General features: G+C 37.6%; 1 protein-coding gene and 1 long non-coding RNA gene across 6 annotated transcripts; one reads left to right on the plus strand and one right to left on the minus strand.

The window, feature by feature from the left end:
• Nucleotides 1–1,154: 1,154 nt before the first annotated feature.
• LOC138918957 (uncharacterized) lies at nt 1,155–23,895 on the minus strand. 2 transcript variants are annotated; one of them, XR_011428744.1, is made up of 5 exons: nt 23,748–23,895; nt 21,495–21,638; nt 20,358–20,445; nt 8,400–8,544; nt 1,159–1,284 (listed from the first exon to the last, which is right to left on the minus strand). It is a non-coding gene; the product is annotated as an uncharacterized lncRNA (long non-coding RNA). The 2 variants fall into 2 exon arrangements; XR_011428745.1 differs by lacking the exon at nt 8,400–8,544 and having other exon boundaries at nt 1,155–1,284; nt 23,748–23,884.
• LOC106781975 (acidic leucine-rich nuclear phosphoprotein 32-related protein-like) lies at nt 1,155–25,331 on the plus strand. Of its 4 annotated transcripts, none has more exons than XR_001378793.3 (5): nt 1,155–1,291; nt 8,454–8,598; nt 11,943–12,036; nt 21,878–22,075; nt 25,147–25,331. XR_001378793.3 is itself a non-coding variant. In XM_070242564.1 (5 exons), the coding sequence occupies exons 3-5, from the start codon at nt 11,992–11,994 to the stop codon at nt 25,256–25,258; spliced, it is 345 nt and encodes a 114-aa protein (XP_070098665.1). In that variant the 5' UTR covers nt 1,155–1,291; nt 8,454–8,598; nt 11,943–11,991; the 3' UTR covers nt 25,259–25,331. The 4 variants fall into 4 exon arrangements, 3 of the variants coding, with proteins under 3 accessions (XP_070098665.1, XP_070098663.1, XP_070098666.1); XM_070242564.1 differs by having other exon boundaries at nt 11,943–12,026; XM_070242562.1 differs by lacking the exons at nt 21,878–22,075; nt 25,147–25,331 and adding an exon at nt 16,439–16,618.
• Nucleotides 25,332–26,985: the final 1,654 nt, after the last annotated feature.

A 26,985-nucleotide genomic window follows, 5' to 3' on the forward strand; every position in this document is an offset into this window, starting at 1 on the left:
TATCATGGGGAAAATATCCAGAAAATTGAGACGTAATATTTTTAGGTAGTTATAGTTTTTTTAAAATTATACTAACTTGGATAGAAACAAATCAATTTGTGGATCTTTATCAAATATATTAAATTATGGTTTTTTAGTATGGAAAGTTTTTATGCTAAGTTCCAACGTGAAGTATTTTGTAGGTGAAATTGAAGTTCTAACAGAAACTTAATGTGGAGGAGGACACATTTTCAATCCTTTGATATGAAACACATTCATCAGGTTAATGAAACTTTGTCAGTCTATGGACTGCTTGGAAAAAAGGAATGAAGAGGTAAGCATGATGCTTTTTCCAAGACATGCCAAAGATCTCATTTTGAAATGAGGGTTTGAATAAAATGGTTTCCCAATTGTCTTGTTCTCTGAAGCAGTAAAGACTATGGAAGTGTTTATGTGCTTTTGGCAAACAACAAATTCTCAGTCCTCAAAAACACAACTAACATTTTTCTATTTTGGAGAAAGGTGATGTGCAAGTCACAGGTTTAAGGACCTTTTGTGTTATCAGCTCGTGAAATCAAAAATTGACAGTGTTACCTGTGTACATAGTAGGCACCCCGAGCAGACTTGGAATGAGTATACAACATAATATGACATTCTCTCCCTTTTCTTTGAAAAGTTATAGAAATCTGCTTTGAAATAAAAATCTATTATTTCTTTCTTGTGCTGAACAAGGTAGAATTCCCTGTCTTCAATTCAAAGGAGTTTTATTTGAGCAAAGTTCAAGCAGGAATTAGATAACTTCCCTTTTGCTCCTTCTGCTAGTTCAGAAACTATAGAACAGGAGCAAGCAACCAAATACAGAGGGATAAATCGCACAAATACCACTTCAACTAAACCCAAGCCAAATGTAAGCGATTCAAGAAATAATGGAACTGAAGACAGCAAACTTCAGGGATGCTGCAGACGTCTGGGCCCTCTGCTATCATTTGTGTTTCTATAGTCAAGGTTCAGTTATACCAGTTTAGACAATTCCTTGGAAACAATGTTCATTGTTATGCTGCTCCAGGAGCACAGCAATTCCTTTGATGAGCTCTAAGAGATTGGTAACAATACCTCCTAAAGGGCCAGGTTGCTAGGTAACAGCTTGTTTCCTTGGTCACGGTGAATACATGGAAGTCCCCCAAAAGAGGCTGCAGATTCTTGGTGGACAGCTCTCCTATCCCCTCCCGGGAACATGACGAAAAATGTCTTCAGAAAAATAGCTTTTTGAAGGCCAGAGGAACTTTATGCACGGGCAAGGCATGTCTGAAAGGTAAGAAAATAAAATGGTAAAAGTAACCTTAGTCACTACTTGAGAGAAAACAAGCCAATTTAGATAGGGTTACCAGATTAAATTTCATTTAGAAATGTAAAGTCATGCAACCTGTGTTACTGACGTGGTTGCTTTGGGAGAGAAGCGAATCAACAGGCACCCTCTCCCACAACACCGTGCAACCAGTTGCAAATACAGTGCAATTGATCATTGTGGTGACAGAGAGAGATGGGCTTACTGATTTAGTGATGGTGTCTCTAGATGCACAGGGTTCTTTAAGAGAGCATGTGAGAATTTCAGGGGAAAAATAGACAAGGCAGTCAAAAGGAAATATCTATTAGTTGTTCATTAATATTAGTTAATATCTATTAGTTAAGTTTAAATGAAATTACTTCCACAAAAATAGGACTTTTAGTAGCTCAATAAAACCAAAAATTAAATGAGGCCAAAACCCAATCCTTGTTTCCTCCCTCTTAAATTTCACAGTTGTTTCATAAATGTTTCTCAAAGCATACTGATAATGAGACGATATACAATTAGAGTGTGTGCAAGTTTCTTGATTTTTTTTGTCTTTATATTGGGGTATAACTTGGCTCTCATCTTTTAAAAAGTGAGATTTGCACCCTCAGCTTTCAAGATTAAATACATTGTGTTTCATGAGTGTGTGAAACTTGTTTATAACTCCCACTTACTGCCTATGGTTAAGAGAGGAATCATGTAGGAGTTTAGAGGCTGAAGAAGTTCTATTACAGAAGTTCTCTTTTTTTGGTAAACTGTGTATATCTTAAGCGGTGTCTAGATATTATGTTGATTTAATAAAAAACGGTGTCATAATTTGGAGAAATGGGCATGTGAAGCAATAGTTTTTAAATCATAGAAGTTCTGTGAAGAATGACAGACTTCGTTTTTCCCCACTTGCTAACATCCTTTAATACACTCTACCAAAAGGAGGTTTATTTGTGAGTTCTCTATAAAATGGTCTTTATGATCAGTATTATTTTTAGACTAGTAAATCTTTATAAAATTATGTTAGAGACCGTGTAAAAAGTGATGCCCAGGCTACAACTTAAACTTTGATCTTCAAATTTTGAAGGATAAAAGGAGGAAGAAAGAAGGAAGAAGGGAAGGAAAAAAGGGAAAGAAAGAAAAGAAAAAAATTTATCTTAGTGCCAGTATTTGTTCAATCACATTTCTGCACGTCATGAACAAGAGTCTTATTCACACTGCTTTCCTCATACACAGTCAAGTTCATTTGAGATCTTATGGTTTTGTCTCTATTCACAAGATTGACCCCTATCACATATTATCTTTTAGTGTCCGTATTTTTCTTCTCCCTTGTAGTGTTGCATGTGGTTGAATTTTCAAAGTTGTAACAACACAGGGAGTAGTAAAACATTCAAGTATTGAAAACCTTCTTAAGTAGCAGCTATATATGTGGTTACAATAAAGTTCTAAAAATTTCTAAACATAATCCTGTACAGGGAACACAGAGGTATCTCAGGCTTTTAATTTTGTTGAACCTTAATTTGGGGAGCGAGTTGTGTTTGTAAGAATGTGTATAGGGCTGGAGCAACAGGGACATGCAAAATTTATAAAAATAAAACATCACAAAGAATTAAAATCTGATTCATTCAGCTAGAAGTAGAGAAATGACAATTCCAGTTGTGCATTTTTCAAAATTACAATTTCTTGTTATATGGTTTTAGAATCAACACTGTAAATAATTTAGGATATATCTATTAAAATCCTAGGCTTTGGGTACTGGAATATTTTTGGAATATCTGTAAAACACGTAATTTTTCAGAACAGTTCTGAAAGGGAGCAGAATATGCCACCCCAAAATATGCCTCTTTGGCATATTGATTATTCTGAATTAAAGTTACTTAGGAAACAGCCAATGCAAGAAGGACACTCTGGCCTCCTTTGTCGCCCTGAAAACAGGAAATAAATCTCCCCGTGAAAGCTACCCTCCCTGTACCAGGAGGGTATAGGTATCCTATCACAGAGAGAGGGAATTTAGGGCAGAGAAGGCTGTGTAAACAAATCTTGTTACTTCCTCACTAATTTATTACCCCAAGCTCAAACTTCTTTGTTTTGTCAATTCTTCACAAATGTATTGTTTCTTTGTTTTAAAGGCATAAAAGCTGCTTGATTTGGTCATTTCTTTGAGTTCCATATTTTTATCTGCTCCTGTACATACAAAATTAAATTTGTTTTTCTCCTTTCATTATGTTTTATGTCAGTTTTATTATTAGACCAGCCAAAGAACCTAGAAGGGAAGAAGGGAAAAGTGTCCTGCCCCTACAGTTTATTGGTATATTATTCTTTACTTAATTTATGGGTTTAGTTCCAGGAACTTAAAATAGAGCCATGAGAAATTTTAAAACCTAGTATACCTAATTGGTCATTTCGGAAACACACATTATACTATTAAATTTCTTCCTGATTTTATGAGAATTCCATTCCAAGTACTTTCTATTATCTTATTACCATCTCTAGTATGTAGAGAGCGCAATCATTTCCATTTTTCGAATGAATAAAATATAGGCATAGAGAGGACAAGGATTCTGAATTTTAAAAAGTAAGAAGAATGGTCAAAGAAATCAAAGAGGCTGGATTGATATCTCCTTTCATCCAAGTTTAATGCTCTAGAGTCCATGGTAATTTTCCTCTAGCCCGTACTTCAGAAATGCCTGGTTTTAGCAAGATCCCACAAGACTTGATTGTCTAGTTCAATATTTCTGGGGGAGAGAAAGGGAATTTGAGGATTTGGGAAAAGTGCCCTTTGCTAACTGGAAAATGAGATTTAGCTTCCTTCCTTCTTTCCCAAATACAAAGCTCTCGTGATGCAGCACTGAATATAAATGGAATGTTTAGAAATCGAGTCATATGCGATAGAATTTTAACAAACCCAGGTGTCTGGAAGGAACCCCCTGGCCTTCCAGATGGTGTGAGCCCAACATTGCCCCCTTCAACTCAAGAGCTCAGCTGCACCTCCGAAATTAGGCCACCTGCCACTTCCTCCTTCACTCGCCTCACAAAGTTTCATAATCACCAACTTGACATTTTAATTAAACAGCCAGCACCCGTTGCAGCTGACAATTTATGAGGCTTACAAATTCGTGATTGTAAAGGACACTGCTGTCTTGTGATGAAAGGTGCTCGTGAATTGATAAGTTATATTATTGCTGTTTTTCATCCAGTGGTCTCAGCTCACCTGATCCCTTTTGTTGGCCATTCTACACTCTTTTAAACCAAGAAAAGATGGCCAATTCAGATAATGCCACCTATTTTAAAGACACTATAAATCACTGCTAACAAACGCTGTACAGTTTTAGCCACGGCACCTTCTCTGTGGCAGCTTTATATTAGAGCATTAATAATATTAATTCCTCTTTCATAAGGGTTTAGATTTGTAATTTATGATAACTGTTCGCTGCAGGCAGAAAGATTAAAAATGAGTAAACCAAAATACCAACTAAACTGCGTGTGTCTGGTTTTATTTTCTTTTCAGGAGGGGAGATAGGAGAGGATTTTAAAAACATCTTGATTTTATCTGGGATAGTGTTCTCGTAGGTTCTACTAGCGAAGGCTTAATTTTGGTTTTCAGTGAATAATAAATCAGATTTACATGTTTTACTAATAGTGCAATTATTTATAGGTAGTTAAGTGGAGCAATTGGAATAAGAAAAATCAATATTAATGATTTTCCTTAATAACAACGGCACTCTAATAATGATACAGCCTTAAGTTATTCAAAGAATCACAGTAGCTTATCTGAATCTGATTTCGATCCTAGTGGTTAAGCACACTTGGTCATTGACTTGTGTGGCTTTGGCGAGTTATGTCACCTCTCTGTGCCCCAGTTTCCTCATCTATAAAATCAAAATAATAATGTTACCCACTTTACTAGGTGATTGTAGTGATTAAATGAGTTAATCCACATAGAGCTCCCAGTACGGTGCCTAGTGCATAGCGAGCGCCCAATAAATGTCAACTATAAAATTATTCTATGAGTAATAGTAATAATTGTCGTCATAGCTGTAATGTTACAAAACAAAAACAAGAAGCCCTCTCACTCAGGCAGAGTCCATGCATCTTCTGACATTAAAGATAAGGAACTGACTGTCAGAGATGCCCGGTGCCCGGCCCGATGTCACAGCCATGGCTGGTCCTCAGGCTCCTGGGACGCACAGGGCTTGTGATGTTGACTCAGTGATGTGCACAGTAAGGCAGTTATAGATGGAATCAGAGCTGGCTTAGTTACATAACCTTGAAGAAGCCCTATTTTTTAACTTTCTTTTTAAAACGAAAGGATCAGAAATTATCTTATTTTGCTGATATTTCTCCCAAACAAGCAGACTGAAGAAAAATTCCATATGGAATTTAAGATAGACGTGACAGAACACAGAAAATTTTGAGAGCGCCCCAAAGGTTTTTACCCCAAGATTCCCACACACTGCCCTTCACCACTGCACCAGCAGTAACGTGAGAATATCGGGAGGAGTCCAGACTTCGGGCCTGCAAAAAGATTTCACACTGAAAGACAATCGGACTCATCATCTACTGGTTAGAATCTTCCCAGATAAACATAGCTGCAACTCTTGACCAATCTTCTATTCATTCTGGAGAAAAACGAAACAGGAAGACAGGAGAGAGATGGTGAAGATGTTGGCTGCCCATTCACGTCTGTTGCCAAAGTTTTAATTACCTTCTATTACTAATAAATGTGTAGTAGTAATCAGGGTAATGGCATAAAGGGGTCTTCCAGTTTATTTATTTATTTATTTATTTGTTTTGAGGAAGATTAGCCCTGAGCTAACTACTGCCAATCCTCCTATTTTTGCTGAGGAAGACTGGCCTGGAGCTAACATCCATGCCCATCTTCCTCTACTTTATACATGGGATGCCTACCACAGCACAGCTTTCGCCAAGCAGTGCCATGTCTGCACCCGGGATCCGAACCGGCAAACCCCAGGCCACCGAGAAGTGGAACATGCACACTTAACCGCTGCGCCACTGGGCCGGCCCCATGGGGTCTTCCAGTTTAAACCCAAAAATCATCCAATGTAAACTAAGATGATGAGATAATTTTCAGTCACTTTTAAACTGAATTTCACCCTGAAGTGACAGCTTAATCTCAGCATACTCAAGAAGAGTATAGTAAAATCCCAATGTACTGGATCTTTCTGATCAGAGCTTTTAATTATGTGAACTTATTTTTTCCCCTGTGCCCTGCTTTGGGGAGTTCACATAAGCAAAATAAGACCATTTCTCACACTTTAGATTAAAAAATGAGAGAGCGGGAGACTTCCAGGTTTTCCATAACTCAGCCTCTCACTGCATAACCATCACTGCAGTTTAGAATCACAAAACACCAGTCACGGAAGAAAGTTTCAGCCGTGTTCATTATCCTTACTTTCCTGATTTCATTTTGGCCGAAAATGGCTAACAGATTTTAATAATGACAAATGAACCAAAAAAGTCAGTCAAACTTTCATCCTCTGTTTGTCCACTGATACAATATTCCATTTTCCCCCAATTTTTTCTCCCTGATTCTTGACCAAAACTCCACTAATAAATACCAGGATTTAACTGTTTCAGGAATAATATATTTCACACAATTTAATGTTGTTCTTCTAATGTTTGTTAATTTGTATCTATGGCAAGATACTCTTCAGTAATTTCAAGAAACTGCATCCAAACTATTAAAGAATTGCTCAAGTAGGAAAGATATGAGAGGCATATATTTTCTGACTTTTTCACATAATTAAGACAAAATTCTTTATTTTTTACTCAGTGGCAGATGGAGGAACAATTTTCTTCTTGATAATAGGGCATAGTTGTTTTATTTTTTTAATGGCATGGTAATAGTATTTCTAGAATATAGTATGATGGCTATGCTTTTCTACTGCACCAACTCAGTTAATAAATGAAAAATGAAAGACATCTCTATACTGTACTTTGTGAAGGCAACCTCAATATTCACGAGATGTATGGTTTCTTGTAAGCAAAATTGCTACAGATGCATAATAACCATGCCATAAAATATAGAATGTTGTCTCTTAAGATTCTTGGAGCCTGAAAAATGATCTATCAAGAGTAAAAAAGGGGCCAGAAATAAAGAGAGATATGATTTCTAGTTTTACTTAACATGAAAAAGCATATTTAGATATTATTTTTAAATTGGCTTAAAATACAGCACCAATTACAGAAAGAGAAACTTATAACCATTGCTGAGGAGAAAGGGAAAAGTGTGTGAATAACAATGAATAATAAACCAGAGAATTAATATAAGGAGAGCAGAAAAGACATTCTATATCTCAGTGGTCTGAAAATGGGAATACAGAGAGAACTGGACTGTTATTAAGTGAAATGGCTGAGCAGTATTTCAAAGTGAGTAAAACTGATTAAAGAACCTGACTTTTTAATTTGCTTGTCAGCAATTTGAGGAAATATAAGAGGTTTGGGGAAATTTCGGGGGATAATTGAAGCCCCAGGTTAATGAGGAGACCAACAGGGAGTTTGGAGAAAGATGTTTGTGCCAAACCTGTGCGCCAGCTCCCCTAGGAATGAGATTCCAACATGAGGGCTGACCTCCTCCTTCATGTCTCAAAAGCATGTGTGTGTGTATTTGTGTGTACCAGGAGATTCACGTTTCTAAGACGTGAAGTCTACGTAAACACCCTTACCTTTGAGGAGAATTTGTCTTATGTTACTATTAGCCGTAAAAACGTGAACAGGACTACAACATGTAAAAAGTTCTTCTGAGGGGCTGGCCCCGTGGCCGAGTGGTTAAGTTCACGTGCTCCGCTGCAGGCGGCCCAGTGTTTCGTTGGTTCGAATCCTGGGCGCGGACATGGCACTGCTCATCAAACCATGCTGAGGCAGCGTCCCACATGCCACAACTAGAAGAACCCACAACGAAGAATACACAACTATGTACCGGGGGGTTTTGGGGAGAAAAAGGAGAAAAATAAAAAAAATCTTAAAAAAAAAAAGTTCTTCTGAGATTTAGGCAAATTCCTAGGGTATCATTTATCTCTCCTCTAAATGGAAAAGTTAGTGCTTATAATTTGTTTTTATTGTTTTATACAAAGATACTTACATTTAAAGACTAAAAGAGATATACAAACACGTTAAGCATTTTTCTTTCACACAGCTCCTCAGGTCAAAACACAGGCAGTCAGAAGATCTGTCCATCAAGTTCATCATACTGTTCCGGTCTGAGTGAGTCACGCTCTAGGTCGGCTCTGTCGAGGAACAGAACATTCCATCCGCGTTTGGATTCTGGAATATCATCCCTGGTGAATATTTTTTTTTTCTTTTCCCCAAAGCCCCCCAGTACATAGTTGTATGTTCTAGTTGTTAGTGCCTCTGGTTGTGCTATGTGGGACGCCGCCTCAGAGCGGCCTGATGAGCGGCGCCATGTCCGCGCCCAGGATTCGAACTGGCGAAACCCTGGGCCGCCAAAGCTGAGCTAGCGAACTTAACCACTCGGCCACGAGGCCCGCCCCCAATCCCTGGTAAATATTTTTAATTAGCCCCTTATCTAATGATGAATTTATAAAATGTGCTTTTTCTTATATTTAACACATTTTAATAAGTGTCTAAACTTCTTCAATCTACTCTTGTAATAGGGGGGTAAAGGAAAGGTCGGTACTCAGACCCAACTCAGAGAGGAAACGGAAAGAATCGAGGGTGGAGGGAGGAAGACAGATGAGGAGATGAACAGAAACATAATGACCACAAAATCAAAAACCCCTTCCTTTCCCTCACTGAGTTCGAATTCCATCTCTAGTCTAAGATTTATCTCCTTTCTTTCTGGAATGCCCTTTGTCCAGAAGATAAAATAATCTCCCCCCAAATTTACCACTTTCAAGACTTTTCTCTAATTCATTGAATTGGAATCACATGTCCTTTTTTCTCCTTTCCTTTGTGGAAATTAATAAAAGAAACCTGAACTAAAGTGGAGTCAGGATGGCCCACAGGGGCATCTCCCGTGCCCTATCACACATGGTCAGTTAGACCAAACAGGACAAGATGGATGCTTGCCATTTTAGACAGGAAGTAAAACTACTTTCCTACTGAAGGAAGATTTCTCTCCCCACCTGGCAAGAGCTCAGACAGGGAGAAACAGCGCAGCTCAGCCAATGAGAAGCTGCTGCCGCCCTCAACTGCTGTGTTCCCCCAATGGGTGTTCCTTTAGAACAGCTACTCCCTACACCTCCTTTTTCTCTGTAAAAGCAGCTCCCCACCTTTCTTTTCCAGATTTGCCTGTGATTTGCCATAGCATGCACATCCCAAATTGTAATTCTTTTGGCTATTCCTGAATAAACTCGTTTTGAGATAAAATAACAGGCAAGTTTGCTTTTTAAGTTGACACCTTCATTCACAATTGTTCCCCTTATCTCACTGGATCAAGGCGAGTTAAATTCATATGTCTGCCTCCCAAATTATAGAAAATATAGAAAATGAGTTCTTCAAGCACAAATGCCATATTTTATTTAACTCTGCATCCCCAGTGCCTGACAGAGTGCCTGACACATAGCAGGTGTATAATATATATTTTTAAACAAATGAATGAAATGAAATGAAGCATACTAGCTGCAAAAATATTTACTGATGCAATGAATTAATCAATTGATCCATCAGAATTATAAAAGGTAAAAACCAGGGTAAAACACAAATAATTCACTATTCCTTTAAGAAGAAACAACAGTCACACAACTGTAACACATTGACAACCTTAAATGAATGTAACCAAACGCAATGTCTCATTTTCCCACAATGTCAGAAACCCCAAAATCAACCACATGACTCCTTAAAAAAGTAAACAAACTGGTTTTTGTACAAAATTAGATGTCAGCTGAAAATGGAAAGTTTCTTCTCAAATACAGCTTTAACTTACGTTCTTTTTTTTCCCAACAACAGCCTCATAAAATAGCACAAAAAGGCAATAGAGTGTGGCAACTCTAGAGAATTTAACTTCTAGGAAAGTTTTATTCTGTGATAGAAGTCAGAAAAAAAATTTCCAAAAGCACATAACGAGTTCAGAAAGAAGCTTCCATACTCCTATAAACTGAAAAACCAAGAATAGGCCAGGGACTACTTTCCTCAATAATCAAAATATATTTGCACTTCTTGGTTTTTTAAAGCCTCGTTCTAAAAAATGAGTCAATTCCTTGAAAGCATGTTAGTAAATCCTCAGATTATCTCAAAGAATTACTCAAGCATTAATTACCTTTTTAGTGTTGCTGTTAATGAGGTAGAGCGCTTTTGTTACTAGTTCTTTTTTTAAATGAACATATTAAGATATTTACCAGAACAACCAAGGTCATTTGGTGAATAAATAAAGAAGATAAAAGATCAAAACTAAAGGATTATTAAAAAGCCACCTCTTCCCAATTCACTTTGAGGCAGTTTTTTCCAAATTCTGCTTTGCAAGATGCACCAGTCCTAAACACTGCTCCAAGAATAAAAGTTTTTATGGTTTAAAAGTCCAAGGGAAGACCTTGTAGTATAGACTCACAAAATATATTAGTATATTAAAGGCTCTGAGAAGTCCTGCAATAAAGAGAAATGTTTAACTTGGTTTAATCCAGAGCTTCAAAAGCTTATTTAACGGTGGAAATATTTTTTATGTTAGTATTAGTCACACAAATTTACAGCTCAAGCAAAAAATAAGCGATGCTAAATGCTGCTCTGTGAGGCAAATGCAATTGTTCCAAAGACTTTAATGACATTTCTCCAAATCAAATATTCTGGGTTTGTTTGTATATGTGTGTAACATGGCTAACAGAAGAATGAAGCTATGATGTGTGTATTTAACATAATACTCTTTTCCAAGTAATATGCCTTTTTGTTTGTGTTAACTTTGAAACTGTCCTACGCTATGTAAGATACTGGGAATTTTGATTGACTATAACTGCAATAAATAATAAACAATATAGAAGTGCCCTAAATATGATCTTGGCACATATTCTGGTCAGTAATACACTGTCCAGAACAAGGAAGATGACCCAACCTGAAATATTTCATTCAATGCTGGCTACACATTTTAAGAGTAATGTCGATAAATTGGAACTCTGCCCATGGAGAACCACATGTTCTTCCCGGATATTTAATAATTTGTAAACCATGATCTGTGAGTAATAATTGTATGACTTAGGAAGGAGATGATAACTGTTATTGAACGCTTAAACTAGCAGTCACACGTGGACGGATTCTTCCAGGTAGACTCAAAAGGCAAAACTTTGACAATTGGAGCAAGTTGGAGGGTTGGGGACCCATATAATGAAGAGCCTTTAACAATTAGAACTGTTCCAACATGGAGTGAAATTCCTCATGAGATAATAAATATTAAAGGACACTTCATAAGAAATGTTATAAAGTGGCTTCATGAATGGGTCCATACATTTATTTCCACTGTCATTTACTATCAAAATAAATCAGTTGCGATGTGAGAGATGCAAACTTGAATAAGAATACATAATGTAGATTGGACTAAGATGGCTTCTATGACCGTACCATTGGATACTTGGAGTTCAATTTCGCTGAACATTTGGCATGGATTTGCATGACTTTTACAAATAAAAGCAAATGAATTCCATATTGCCAGATAATATTTCTCTTTTCTCTTATTTTAAAGCTTCCATCAGATTCTTTTAAGTACATCACTTGGCTCGAAGTAGAACAACATGACATTCAAGGGAGTCAACTGCGTTGCCCAAGGGTAAGAGAAGGTAAAAGGACAAATGTGTGTCTTCTTTGTGTGCATGCTCTGAGCAGATTTTTTTGCAGATTAAAAGACACTACTTGAGGAAAAAAAAGATATTACTTGGAGGCAGAAAAATTTCCTTTTTCAAGACCATAGAATTATTAATATATCGAGCCAACTTTAAAAGCATATTTTTATATCTGATTATATAAATAATAAATGTTCAGTATTAAAAATTAGAAAATAGGAAAATAAAGAAAAACCCGGAATTCAAATATCCAGAAATAGCCACTGTGACTTATTTCCATTTAGCTCTTTTTGAAAAGCACATATGTATACACTTATTTTAGTTTACAATTTTTTTCCTTGAGTTTTTTCACTTATCTTGATATTGTGAGCATTTCTTCCATGTTATTAAAAATTACCCAAAACATATTTTTTAAAGGTTGCATGTCTTTCCATCACATGGATATTATTAAAGTTATTTAACTCATGATATTTGTTGGAAATTCAGTTTATTTACCATATTTCATGATTATGAATAATACCATCACTTCAATGGACAGCTTTAACCTGATTTAATTCTACATCCATTTTTAAAATGTCATTAGAGAATCTAAATAAATCAGGAAGTGTCATTTTATATTTTCACTAAGATTTTAAACTTGGTAGAATAACCATTGTTTATTCTTTTTTCATCCGATCAGATCTTCTCAGTGTACTAGTGTGACAGTGTGAAGAATTGTTACTGCAGCCCATGATATACACAACGTTTGATTTCTAAATGTAGCTTTCAATAGGTTCTAAGTTCTGTAAGAACAGAGACCACGCATCTCTCGTGTGTATATTGCATCCCCCATAAACTGATGAAATAATATCAGGCATGATTCCTGCTGTAGTGAGTATTTAGTCTTTATAAAACATCAAATATCTTGGCCATCTTCCATCTTATTTGCAGAATTGCAGTTATATTTTATATTGTACAATGTAGTATTGATTTAGAAAAAGTTGCTTTAGATGTATTCATCTGCCCATTTCCCCTCTCAATTGCATTACTTTACCCACGCGATGCCTTTCTTCTTTCACTCAAACTCAGTTGACAAATGAAGGAAGATTAAAATAGCATCATCTTCTGAAACTTTGCAGAAAATAGGTTCTTATGTTTTAACTCTCTCACCTCTATTTACAGCTAAGTGCTGACTCTTATTTTTAAAATATTAGTAAATAGTACTAGTAGAGGTAAATTCAAACTGTCCTTTGGGGACCTTAGAGAGAATATTTTTCAATGAGCAAGCAATTATGGGGAATTAGGAAAGCAGGAGACCAGAGGAAGTGGAGGCCATGTGTGTCACACGTGTAAGGAGTTCATCAGCAAAAGGAAGAGAGGGCAGCATCAAGGGCTAAAGTGGGCAGGATTTGGTTGGTTCTTAAACTTTAGCGTGTGGACAAGTTACCTGGTGGTGTGTGAAATGCAGATTCCAAGGCACAACTCGCGAACAATCTGATGTAGTTAGTATGGAGTGGGACCCTGGAATCTGCATTTGTGAAAATTATCACAGGAAATCCTGTCGCAGATGATCTGAGGGCCATGCTATGAGAAACGCTGGTTTAGCAGGTTTGGAGAGAGAGAGGGAGGGAAGAAATTTGACTAGAAAGTGAAAAGATTGATAAAGTAAAGATGCTGACATTAATGTGGGGAGGCAGGTGGGGGAGTGGTTGATGACTGTGCCACAATGAGGCAAAAAGCAATTGTATTCTGAGCAGAAGTGGAGAGATGAGGTTTAACAGGGAATTGCTAAACTGAAAAAATTGGAGGGGATGACAGAAGAATAAAATTAGGCGTAAACTGAAAATGAGCGTGTGTAAAGAGGGTCCAGTGGCCTCCCTCCTTCCCTGATTTAAGTGGCCAGGTTGTGTGCTGAGGTGATCGCTCAACAAAAGCACTCCTGCGGACCGAGCACAGGGCCCATTCATGCAGAGGACATCATCGCTCTGCAGAGATAAGGCACATTTTCCTTCCATAGATCATTAACAATGCCCAATCTCTCTCAAGCGACTAGTCGTAAAAGGAATGGAGCACAATCTAGGGGAGGAAAACACTGGAAAATCCCATCACTGCAAACCATGAAAAAAATAGATAGCCCTTGTTCATTGCCTTGAATTTTGTTTAGGTATTTTTTGTGTAAGATGGAGAACAAGCGCTTTTCAAAAGCGTTCTGATGAGAATTACCCTCCTTCTAGACTAGCTCCTGAAACACTCGTCAAAACTACTTCAGCTGATCTCAGTTGCCCCAGTTGTACATCCAGAAAGAGTTCCTGAGAAAAGAAACGTTATCTGGTGTTTGATAAACAGCAATTTCCCGAGGCTTTGATGGCCAGCTCAAGACTGACTTAACTCCTCCCAATTCAACGAAGCAAGAGAGCAAACTCGTGGTAGAAGTCTTTTAAACAATAGAAGCTTTCTGTTTGAAAATCCCTCAGCACACTCGTTCAATCACTGCTGTTAGGAGTTACAAATCCAGAGAGGGAACAAAATACAAGCTCGGAGATAGTGGGTCAAAGCCAACATCCTGGGCTGTCAGGGAGCCCAGCTGTAGTTCTCAGCAGCTAAGATACATCTTCAATAACCAACGGGGTCTGAGTGAAAAAAAGAATCCCCTTTAATACAACTCCTCACAGTGGAAGGGACCTTTGGCCTCTAACTTTAAAGAAATCTTTGAAAGCTGCTTTAAAAAGAAGTAATTGAAAGAGCAGATCGATACAACTCACACAAACAATACAGGGCAGAGTTTAATAACTCTCAGATATCTATTGCACAAAGAAGGCTACCAAATTTGGGGGGAGGGGTATTAAAGACGATAGAACCTACGGTCTCCCCAGTCGAATATTGGTTGTTCCAGTTTTTCTAGTTCTATGATTTTTAACTCCAATCGTCCTAATCAATGAAGAAGATAATTTCCTAGCACATGAAGATGTTGTTCATAAATTGGTTGGGATACTTCCGCCCTCAGGGTTAGGTGATTGCCTGGGTGGCAACAGTACAGTTCATTATGAGGGGAGCGCCTGAAAGGGAACTTGGCTTCCACCTGTGCCTCACGGAAGAAATGATGTTTGTGTCAAAATAATGAGATGTTGGACTTTTTCTCTTGTTGCCTTCCATAAGTCCTTCACAAATGGACTCATTATCTCCCATTATAGCCCGGACAAACCTGCCACAAAGGCAATGTTGGTTCCTGATGCCTTCAGTATCCTCTTGTTTTCTTTTCACCTTCGAAATGAGGGGAATCATGCATTGCAGAAAAATAGAGTAGGGAAAGTGTGTACAAAGAGTACCAGGTATGACTCATAGAAATACAATGTGTTAGAGTTGGGAGGGAATTGAAATCATTTAGTTTAGGATTGCTGTCAGGGGCCTGGTTGACAGTACAACCCAGTGAATCTTGCCTGGGGAACACAATACAGTGTAGGGGTCTATGGCAATATGAAAGCATATGTTGGTCTACGATAGTGTTTTAGTATTAGAAAAGTATCAGAAATGAGTCTTTTTACAAAGCATTATGAACTTTGAACAAACATATTTTCTTATCAAATTGAGCTCATGTTGGGCCCTTGATTCTAGTGTTCCTGTATTTTTGCAGATGTGGAAAACTGAAGCTCAGAAAATTAAAATTAGTCATCTGGAGTCACACAATTACCTAGCACCCAGCTCCAGACAGGAAACAGGATATCCTTTCCCTAACCCTGGAAGTTTTGTGCAAACCTGATTTGGAGGACAATCAGGTTGGAAAATAGTGGGAAATGAGTTTGGAAATGGAGATTGGGATAAGATTGTGGAAAACCTTGCTTGACATGCTAGGATTTTCCATCTTTATTTGGTAGGCAATAAGAAGTTTCTGAAATGTTTTAAACATGAGAGTCCTATGGTGAAAGCTGTGTTCTAGGAAGGCTGGATGGCAATTTGTATTATTTATATGGAAGGAGAGAAGATTGCAAACAAGGAGAGCCAAGAGAAGGGAGTTACTTACTTCCTACAGGTAGGAAGATACGAGGGTCTGGATGTTGAAAAGGAAGAGAAAGATTCTCAAGGGGAAAACTTATAGGACCAGGTAGTTAATTGAATTGAGAGACAAAAGAGAAAGAAAGTCAGAGTGACTTTACATTCTCAAAGAGAAAATCATATGAAGATTAAAGTCACTATACTGGTGATTTTTCTCACTTGCCTGGGCTAGAAATAATTTACGTAGTGTTAAAAGTTAACTCATTTTGTTATTGCTCACACTACTTGGCCGTAATATGGGTCAAATCATGTTTTGCTCAATCTTAATATTGGAACGGAAGTTGAAAACAAGCGGCCAAGTATCAAGTGACAACATCAGCCCTGTTGCCCTAAACCTACCTCCAGGGTCTGCCTTGTGATTTTTGCCTAGGACCCCCTGCGGAAGAGTTACTCCTCCAACAGGAGAAGTGTCCCTTGCCTCCACGGAAAAGAGTCCTTGACAAAAACAAATGGGAAACATGGCTACAGGAAAACTGGGAGGACTGCACGGTGAGAGCTAAAAAAAACAGAAAAAAACCTATTTTTCTCATTAATTAAATTATGACACCTCTTTTTGTTGGTTTGTTTGTTTACGGGCAATTACTAGCATAAATATCGAAACTTGGAGCATCTTTTCAGAGTTTTCTCTACAACCAGTGGTGTTTGGGCTTCTCCACTCTTTTTTCACTCCTTCGTCATCATGACATGTTACTCATTTTCTAAGCTTTATTTTATCCTGATATTGCTGAACTTTGTTTGAAAAAGTTTAAAATAGTTGAGAGTGAAGTTGTTCCTATTGATAATTAAAAAAATCAAAGTTTGGGCAATAATCCTTATCCGTGAGTTTATGATGCAATCTGCAATCCCTCGAACGATGCATCAAGCCAAAAGTTTGGATCGGCTGAGGCAGCCAGCCTGGTCCGAACAGAGCTATCCTGGAACAAATCAAACTTCTCACCGATGAAGGATATGAGCTGTGATTTCTTGGTGCTAAAAAGGAGGCAGCTGAGGAAGCCACTAGCATTGAAACCGCCCCTGCCATTAGTCAGCCTGACCACTTCAAAGCTACGGGGCTGTGATCACTCAGGCTTCTGATTCTGCTTTGGATCGAGTCACGTTTAGACAGAGGACTGAACTGGGAAGGATAAATGTTGTAGCCATAAAAGAATACATCAACTTCTTCACAACAGAGTGGGATGCCAATATTTTTGGTTTTCAAAGCGATCAAAGTGTGTGTGAAGATTTTAGGAAGGCTTCCAGAAACTAGACTGAATTTAAATCCTGGTTGTTAGGGTCTCCTCACGCCTCTTTTGCTCCACAGATTGATCCAATGTGTCGCAGAATTATAGAATGAGGGGGTGAGAAGGAGTTTCAGAGATGGTCTGCTCTAAACCCCTTCCTTTCAAAAAGAGAAGGGAAGTCCAGAAAGAGACACGATTTGCCCAAGGGTACACAATATGAAAATGGAGAATATTACTTCCCTGCACAATATTTTCTTTCCTTTTTTAAATTAATTTTAAATTATTCATATATAATGGATGAATACATTCTACTCTTAAAAATTTAAACCATACACCTATTTATTTATTTATACCTAGATCTTTGACCTCCCCTCCCAGAACTCTCTGTAGAGGTAACCATTTCAGTGTATGTGTGCATTCACTCTTTATAGCTGCCATTTAAACTGCGGATATATTGTGAAGGCCAATGCAGCCCTGCTAACAAATTTTCTTAGAAAATATAATTAGCCTTAAGGTAACTATACTCTAAGAGAATAGCTAAGGAAACTCCGAACTATCATAGAAAACTGGGAAATAGTGGTCAAAAATAACCTCTCTGAGGAGATGGCATTTAATAGAGAAATGATATACATACTCTTTTATCATTTCTTAAGTTTTATTTCAAAATTAAGACCTTTTAGACTTTTGGAAAGGGGAACTTAAAGTATCAAATTTTATAATGTTTAATGTCTAAAAATATTCAGACTTTATCTTTTTTAAAGATAGAGACATCATATTTCCTTAAAAAGAGTAAATTATTTTGCTTCGCATTTTCAAAGAGGGGATTGTCATTTTATTCGATAATTTTTATTGACGGAAATTGATGGTAAAATTGTGGAAATAGAAAAGTTAACTTCCAGGAACAGAGTTTACAAGAGCAATGCTACCACCGAGAGTGGTTTTAATTTCCTTTACATCAAAGTTGACTGATGTTAAAAGTGAAAATAAAATAGCCACTATCTTTGAATATATCAGCCCTTTTTAGGTATGAATCCCTAATTACTTTAAAACAAAATCATAATTTTTATCTTTCAAATGATGATATCTTCCTCTGAAATTTTTATAAATGTGATTTCTGAATATTTTCAAGGAGGGTAAGGATAAACTAATCATTTAAATCAGTAAATCCCAAACAAAGCTTTAGCCCCTCGCTCTCCAACTAGAGAATTTCAAAATCTGTTTGAGGAGCCTGGCCCCTCCACGACCCCCTCCCCAAACCTTGCACACAATTCTAATCAGGATGCTGCCGGGATCTTCACCCCCCCCCCCCCCACCTTGAGAATCTCTATCACATCATTGCGTTTGGATGTGTGACTATTTTAGAGGACCAAAATAAAAAGGTGAGAACTACTGGTTTAAATAACATATACAACACATTTTTAATTAATAAGTATTTTAAAAAGTTGACAAAGAACTTGCTTTTTCTTTTTATTTGTTTTTCCCTTCAGAATTTGAACCTTTCATTTCAGGATTTGGGGGACCCTTATCAACTTGCAAATTTTAATAGGATTCTTAGAAGACTAATTCGAGTGGAAACCCTTTGGTTAGTGGATAATTCACTGGTGGATTTAAGTGCCATAAGACTGCCAAGGTACCTGTTCCCTAGCATGTCCAGCTACTAAGTTAAAGTCAAATCTTCACTATTTGGGTACATGTGACCATTGTCTGTACCTATTGTGACTTGCCTCGTGTAGTCAGGTGTTAAGATGGAAGCGTTAAATGATGCCTGGGCAAGGCAAAAAGGGAAACTTATACATCAATATGTTACACTTTAGAGGGAAAAAACTCTATTCTTTTCCAAATTAACATTGTTATTATCAATTTTTAGAGGAGTAATTTGTAATCATAGAATCATATTGGCAGAAAAGCTTGCCATGTTCCTTGCATTGTAAAATTGGAAAAGCAATTTAATTATATATAAATTCTCGTTGTAAGATAGTGATTTTTAGTCAGTCTTATTTATTGAGCATCTATGGGGAAAGACCCTACGGGTGGTTGACAAGAGTCTTGGTTTCAGGGTGGGTTACATTCTAACGGAGGGATGGGGTTGCCAGTCAGAGCAGTGACAGAAACAAACTAAAGATTTTTTAAATTATATGGACAACTTGGTCCTCCAAGAACCCCAAACTCCTGATGTTAAGGATAATCTGCCTCTTTGCTCAGGATTGCTCGAGTGCCCCTTTTTTTTTCTGCATGGAATGATTTTCCTTAAGCTAACATCTGTTGTCAATCTTCCTCTTTTTTTTCTTTTCCTCCCCAAGTCCCAGTGCATGGTTGTATATCCTGGTTGTAAGTCTTTCTAGTTCTTCTATGTGAGTCACCACCACAACATGGCAACTGGCAGACAAGTGGTATGGTTCTGTGAGCAGGAAATGAACCCGGGCCACCAAAGCAGAGTGAGCTGAACCTTAACCACCAGGCCATCGGGGCTGGGCTTGAGCATCCTTTTGGTAGAGAGCTGCCTTCTGCTTCACCAGGCAGAATGGGCAGGTGGAGCGAGCTTCGGCAGCAATGAGAGGGGCAAAGATCCTCAGGAGAGAGTTAGGAAATGAGGGAAATTGAGCAGCCACAAGAAGGATGGGTGGAGCCTAGACCAGGATAATGTACCTCCCTGAGCCTGGACTGAGACAGGGCAGCAAAAAGAGACCATCACATCTGCACAGGAGAGAGAAACACTCTGGCAGACGGGGTGGTGTCAGAATAGGCCATGTGTCTGGGAGTTTTCCATCACTTTCAAAGCCCCTTTGGAACTTTAGACAGACTCACATAACATTTGATTTTATTTACATTCTTTTTAAACAACAAATTTAAAAATACCTAAATAAAAATTTTCAAAATAAGCTTAATATCACTACCTTAAATAAGATACCAGTAGCTTTTGCTGTTGATTTATTCCATTTTTTGTTTTTGTTTTTGTTTTTCAGCCAGACTCTCTTCTGGGGATACGATAGTGATGCATTAGTTGTATTTTTCTAATACACATTAAAATAAACATACAACATAAAACTTTTTAAGAGTCACATAGTATACCTTAGAAACACTGAATTAGAAGTTCGTTTACTTGGAGTATCTGAACTTGATTTGATCCAGGTCAATAAACTTCAAAATCTTTGGCATTCTATGTAAAGAAAAGAAAAGAAAAGAAAAAAACCACAATCATTAAAGAAAAGACTTAACCCAGTTTGTCTGTTCTTTTGGCCTTTCTTTAAAAATAGACTATATAATATAAAATTATACAATTGCAATTCAGACTTTACAACTGCCAAATCAATGTATCAAAGGAGAAAAATAAATTAACGCATGTATATCCATGGCCTCCTTCCCTCTGCCCCAAGGGAGAAACCACACTTGGTTTGCAATCTTTTCCCCTACCATCATCCTGCTGACTGGGGATCTGCAATGGGGTGAGTCTGAGAGGCTGAGTGTGTGGCAGGATAGATACTGAAACAGAGAACGACCCTCAGAAGAGAAAAGAACCAATTTCAGAGAACGGAGATGGGGGCAGAGAGACAGCAGCTCTTGGACTGCGTTCTCAATTAGAAATTGTCCTAGTATTAAAGTGCTCCTAAAGATGACGTAGAACCTTGGGAAGAGTAGAAAGCAAAAGGTTTAAAAGATATGATTAGGACTGTGTAAAATATCCATATGGAGAGGGAGTGGAAGGAAACAAAGAAAACGAAAATAACAGATGTGAAAAAACTGACAATGAAATCTGAGTGGGTTCAAACTGAATTTGTTTCTCTAATTCTGCCATGGGGCAGTCTCCTCTGCTTAGCACCATCTTTACCATCAGCAGTAATGATTTACCAAGTGTCTTCGTGAGGTACGAGGCCCATAAATAAGTACCCTGTGTTTCTCTCAGGGTATTAAATCCCAACTTCTACATAAAGGCATTTTTCCTTAAGGCAAGGTGTTGGCATAGATTTTGAATCATTTTCTCTATGTGCACAGACTTACGCAATTACGGTTTTAAGGCAAAACTATTGAGAAGCATTATCTATCAGAAAAATGTATTAACCGAAACGCCTAACATGCACTTCTCCTAAGGATACCTTTTTAGTTTTCTTTTATATAAAAAAGGCTTTTTTCCTGATTTAAGATGCTATTTTCTCATATAGAATTTAAGGACAGAAAAGTAGAAAGAGAGAAAAATAGCCATAATCTCACTACTTAGAGGCGATGCTCTTTAGAAGTTCCCTGCGGCTGTGGTGAACTTTTATGTCGCTGAGATGATGTGCAGCCGTCCGCGCTTTCCTTCAGGATGGACTGAGACTGCACCACGGACCAGTCTTTGCCAAGTCAGGTTATAAACTGGAAAAGAAAAGAGATTCCTGCACTCAGCAAGCGTACAGTCCCATATATCCTGCTTATTTTCTCTTAATACTTTAATCCAAATATTTCTCTTTTCTTACAAACCGCATTTGTAAGAAAACACCGTCGCTCCTCTGAGGGGTAATGATCTGGGTGAGGCATGCTGTCCCGTGCAAGATTTGGTAGTTAACCATCTTCTTTAGGAGACAAATGACAGGATGTTTATATTTTGTATCCAGCTGCAGAGTTTTAAATATGAACAAAAACTATCTCACATCCTTCAAGCAATTGCCAAAGATGCCTCAGATACAGCACTTATCGTTGGCTGAAAACTACATTGAGACTCTGACCGGGCTCTCCCGTTTACGGGGCGCTCCGCTAGAATCCCTCGTGCTCAAGAGGAACCCTTGTGAGTTTCACCAACATTACCGGAAACGGTAAGGCCCCAAACGCCGGAAGTCACCTTTTGTACTTCATTGAAAATTATACTTTTGGCAGTTGTTACTCTCTTGCTAAGATCACTCAGCAAATATATATAGTATCTACTACTTGTTGAACATTTCCTGCTTCTGATCTCACCTAAAGAACTTTGAACTGATATTTTGCCTTTTTAAAAATCTTTAATATGCTCTGCTCTTGTTTAATTTGTGATTGCTATACAAATTTTAGGCTCCTCTTGTAATGTGACTTGACATATACAAAAATGTTTCATTTTAGGCCTTCTAATTCTATGCATTTTCTCTCATAATGTTTAATATATATTATGTCTTCTTAAAAACTTCTAAATACAAATTCCTTTCAAGGTCCATGTGACGATGCTATAAATTGTTTATTCTCTGGTTTTATTTTCACTCCTTTGGGCCACAGGGGCACCATTAAGTGAATACAAAGAAGTAATTGATTCAGTCTACTCTAGTGATTGAAAGAGCTTGAAAACCCGCCAAGAATAAACCATTTTTATTCCTTTGTCACTACTGGGAACATTCCTAATGATAATAATGGAATCTAAACAAGCTTGGAGTGTGCATCAAGTAATATGCCCACCTATAGAATTCCAGCCAACTTCCCAGCACCACTATTATTGTACTTAAGGGAATTAAAAGGGTACAAACAAGCAATTGAGTTCTAGAACCTACATTTATTCAAATGACCACGTCATCTTCTCTATCAGTTTGAATCTGTCATACGAAAGCTTAGATCGTCTCTAGATTCCATTCCTGTTGTGGGATTACAATCCTTCATCTACATCCAATTTCAATAAAAGACAGAGTTCTCACTACCATCCTTTCTCACACTGCCGTTTTCCCATGACAGGAACTATATTCCAGAGGCCTAGATGACATTAGACTCTTCGACTGCTGATGTACAATGAAAAATTGTCAAAATAAAAATTCTAATCTCTGTTGTTCCTCCATAAATCTCATTATTGCACTTGCTCCCCCGTGACTATAGTCTGAAAGCAAAACTTCATGTTCTGTAATAATAAATTCTCAAATTGCTTTTACATAACATTGAAATCCACCAGCACAGTTGCTTTAATATTGAACTAATATTTAACCACAGTAATGTTTTCAAGTTTAAAATTATATTTCCTGCAGTCAGAGGAGGTTTAGCTGGACATTTCAACATCATTCATTAAAAAAAGCGCATTTCTAGTCATAAAGATAATTTATTAGTATTGTATTTCAGTTTTGCTAATTTATATGCAGGATTTATAAAACATTTCGGTCCCAACTCAGTCACTTGCCTCCCTTCAAAGAATGCCTTACAACAATAGCAGTAAGATTAATTGTCTGAAATCTGATATGCCCTGAGGTCTCACTATAAATCTGTCTTCAAAATTCATGATGTGGTATAGAATTATGTGGGAATGAAGGATATAATGAGGTTCTTCTATTTTTGTAGTATTAATTCTATTGGGTTGAGTCCAAGGTTGATACATACTGACATTCAAGCTATAAAAAGCCAGGTAGTATTGACTTAGGTAGTCCAGGGTTACTTTACAAAAAGATGTGGTCATTTTAAACTATAAGGAAAGGATTTAAACATCCACTCCTGCTGAGGAACTAAGCTGAAGCCTCAAATTCGTCCAAATTTGGGTTCGGTTACCTAGCCGAAAGTCCACACTGTAAGGATTATAACAGCTTCCATTTTGTCCCGGGGTGACTTTCTGTTGAGGATTTGGTCCAGAGCTTCTGCAACCCTTTACATCGTGATCAGAATTTTCGGGTGTAAGATTTGTCCTGATGATTGTCCCCTAGAATTGTGACTGTCTCTCCCTTCCTCCCTTGTTTCGGATCCTCCAATGAGAAGGCAGCACAGTTCCAAAGAGAAAGTTCTTAATGACAGAGCTAATAGTGTAAGTCCCAGGAGGTAGAGGGCAGCCCCACCCACTTCCTGGGACACACAGGCAAACCCTTCTACAGTTCTCCAGAAGTCAGTGTGATCTTAATTCACCATAGTTTGACTTTATGAAAAGACGTAATGGCTAGGAGTTCCTGCCAGCTAAGTCTGAACATTGGGGCCAGAAGACTTAGATTTAATCTTTGTTCTGTCACCTACGGGCTTTAAGATCTTGGATAAGTTACTTAAAATGGGGGATAAAAACCAACTTGACAGAGCTATTGTGAGGATTAAATGAGATAACGTGCAGACAGCACTTAGCACTAAGAAAGTCAGGCAGCCAATGAGAGCTTTCAAGGAGGTCAGCACCATCATTAGTTGACTTGGCATGTCTGCTGAGAGGTTCCAGTATCTTCCATCCTGGGCAAATCCTAGTGCCATCCATTTCCTCTGGCCTGAGCCCCCAGAATTCCCAGACCTAGAAAAACTGTCCACTCGAAAGAAAATGCTGCTTTGTCACACTGCTAGGTGTATGACACTGTTTGACTGGGCTGACATGAAGGACGCCTCCAGAACCTGGAAGTGACTGTCTGAATTTGAAATGTGAGCTTCAAAAATGCTCTCTGTCAAGAGAAAATAACTCAGAATGATATTATTTTCCACCACTTTCTTGCACTCCTCAGTCAAAATTCTTCCTTAACTATCGCTAAACAACATGGGCTTGCTTTACTTTTTCTTTTTTTTTTTTTTAAGCTTTTAACTTTATAATGTGCACATATATCATGATCTCCTTCTTTCCCTCATAGTTAGTTGGCTAAATCCACTCATTGATTTTTTTTTTCCTTTATAGGACTTTGTAAAAACTGGAATGAAATTCTATTATAAAAACAGACTGTATGCGATCCCACTTCTCTGATCAATGCTTACAATCTGCTGAGCCATCTGGTAGCTCCCTGCAAGGCCAGGCTACGTCAGGGTCATCAGCTCAATGAACATGAATAGTATTTTATTGCAATCCCATTGCAAAGATAAAGAAAACAGGAGAAACTAAGAGCCACTCATATTTCTTTTAACAATAGGCAAAGTCCACTCATTTATAAAGAGAGTAAGTGAAATACAATGCTTTTGTTTAATATAGTTACTTTTTTTTTCATTTTTATTTTAGAGTGTTCTCCTGTTTGCCAAACTTAAAAATGCTGGATGGGATCCTGAAACTACCTGAAGATTCTTCACCACCAGAAACCAGCATTTTTTCAAAAATGTGTATTTTATCTTAATGCAATCTATATAGAGAGAAAGTAACCACCATTGTCTCTAAAAGCTAATAAACACAAGAAATGCATGACTAAATATTGCTCCTTATTCTATCGATGTTTATATACATTGCTTTCCTTTAAACCAGTGATCTCCAGTTTTTTAAAATTCTATACTCCTATCAGTAAATAAACTTTCAGCACACACATATAACTATTAGTTTTTATTCAGAAATTGTATAGGTAAAATACAAGATAAATATATAAAGTATATTTTAAAACATTAGAAAGTGAAGATCTTTTTTTTTTTTTTTAAAGATTGGCACCTGGGCTAGGAACTGTTGCCAATCTTTTTTTTTTTTCTGCTTTATCTCCCCAAACCCCCCCGTACACAGTTGTATATCTTAGTTGCAGGTCCTTCTGGTTGTGGGATGTGGGATGCCACCTCAACGTGGCCCGACGAGCGGTGCCATGTCCCCGCCCAGGATCCAAACCCTGGGCCGCCACAGTGGAGCGCTGGAACTTAGCCACTCGGCCATGGAGCTGGCCCCGAAACTAGAGATCTTTAAGTGATAGGATAAAAATTTAACATGAATAAGGACTCTAAGGTTCCCCTCCACACTCCAGGGACTCAGCTGGTCCACCCTCAGGCTGTGAGCCCCCTGCTTTGAGAATACTACTTTAAATATCTGAACCCATCAAGAGGAAAAGGGAGTGTGTTATTTTAAACCACATGTATTGGAGTCTTCATTTTAAATGTTGTCACTCCTTAGTGACTTTCACACAATAAAAATTTGTGAAGGTCCTGGGCCACATGCTGTTCATTAAATACTTAGAAAATAAACAATAATGGTACAGCTTCTTGTTCAGAGAATTTCATAAATGTGATTCTAAAACTGCCTTCTGTAAATGTCAATGAAAAAAAACACAATTCAATTTAATTGTTTTCAAAACTTAGAGAAAGGTCAACAACTAGATCAACTTATGACCTTATATTTTCCTTATTTATAAAGCTCATCTTAGTTGCAGACCTAAGGTTTTCCCAAATGGTTCATGGATTAACTAGGGATCCTAGCATGAAATAAATAAAATATTTTCTAGATCATTCTGCCATGAGTGAACGCTGCTTGTAAAATTACATTACGAAGGTTCTAACAAGACCAAGATACAGCCTTTTCCCTCAAGAATCTTATGAATGAGTGAAGAGGACAGCACACACACCTAAAATACAATGAAATAGGTTACTAATAGCTTTTATGGGAGGAAGTGGGAGGAAGAGATTTAATTTTAAATTATGGAAAGCCACTTTGAGACTTTTATAGAAAGAACATCATTTGAGATGGATACTGAAGAATAGTAGACTCCCACAGGTAGCAGGTTCTTCCAGTCAGCATGTCAACATGAAAAAAGGCACAAAGACCAGAATGTGTATGTCAGTTAGGAATTGGCCTGGCTTCAAAAGTCAAAGAAGTAGATTGACAATGGCTTAAAAAGAGTAATATGAATAATAATAGGTACAATTTTTGAGTATCTATGGTGTATCAGGCACAGGACAGACACTATACATCCATTGTTTAAATCCTCAAAAAACTGTGAAATTCCAATTATCCTCTTTTCATAGGCAGGGATCTCTGAGGCTCAAAGAAGTGAAATAAGTTTCTTAAGGTTACACAAGATAGGTACACAGCAAAGCCAAGATTCAAAGCCTGAACACCTTTCAACTCCCTTGCTGCATCTTCTAATGATCTAGT

Source organism: Equus caballus, chromosome 19 (assembly GCF_041296265.1).
Source record: "Equus caballus isolate H_3958 breed thoroughbred chromosome 19, TB-T2T, whole genome shotgun sequence".
Lineage (NCBI taxonomy): Eukaryota > Metazoa > Chordata > Mammalia > Perissodactyla > Equidae > Equus > Equus caballus.

Excerpts from the sequence above, each read along its gene's own strand:
- LOC106781975 (XM_070242562.1), top strand. The coding sequence starts at position 1,266 with ATGCACGGGCAAGGCATGTCTGAAAG. Across the intron at positions 8,599-11,942 it reads ATTCTGGAATATCATCCCTG|CTTCCATCAGATTCTTTTAA; the intron begins GTGAATATTTTT and ends CTTATTTTAAAG. Across the intron at positions 12,037-16,438 it reads TTGCCCAAGGGTAAGAGAAG|GACCCCCTGCGGAAGAGTTA; the intron begins GTAAAAGGACAA and ends ATTTTTGCCTAG.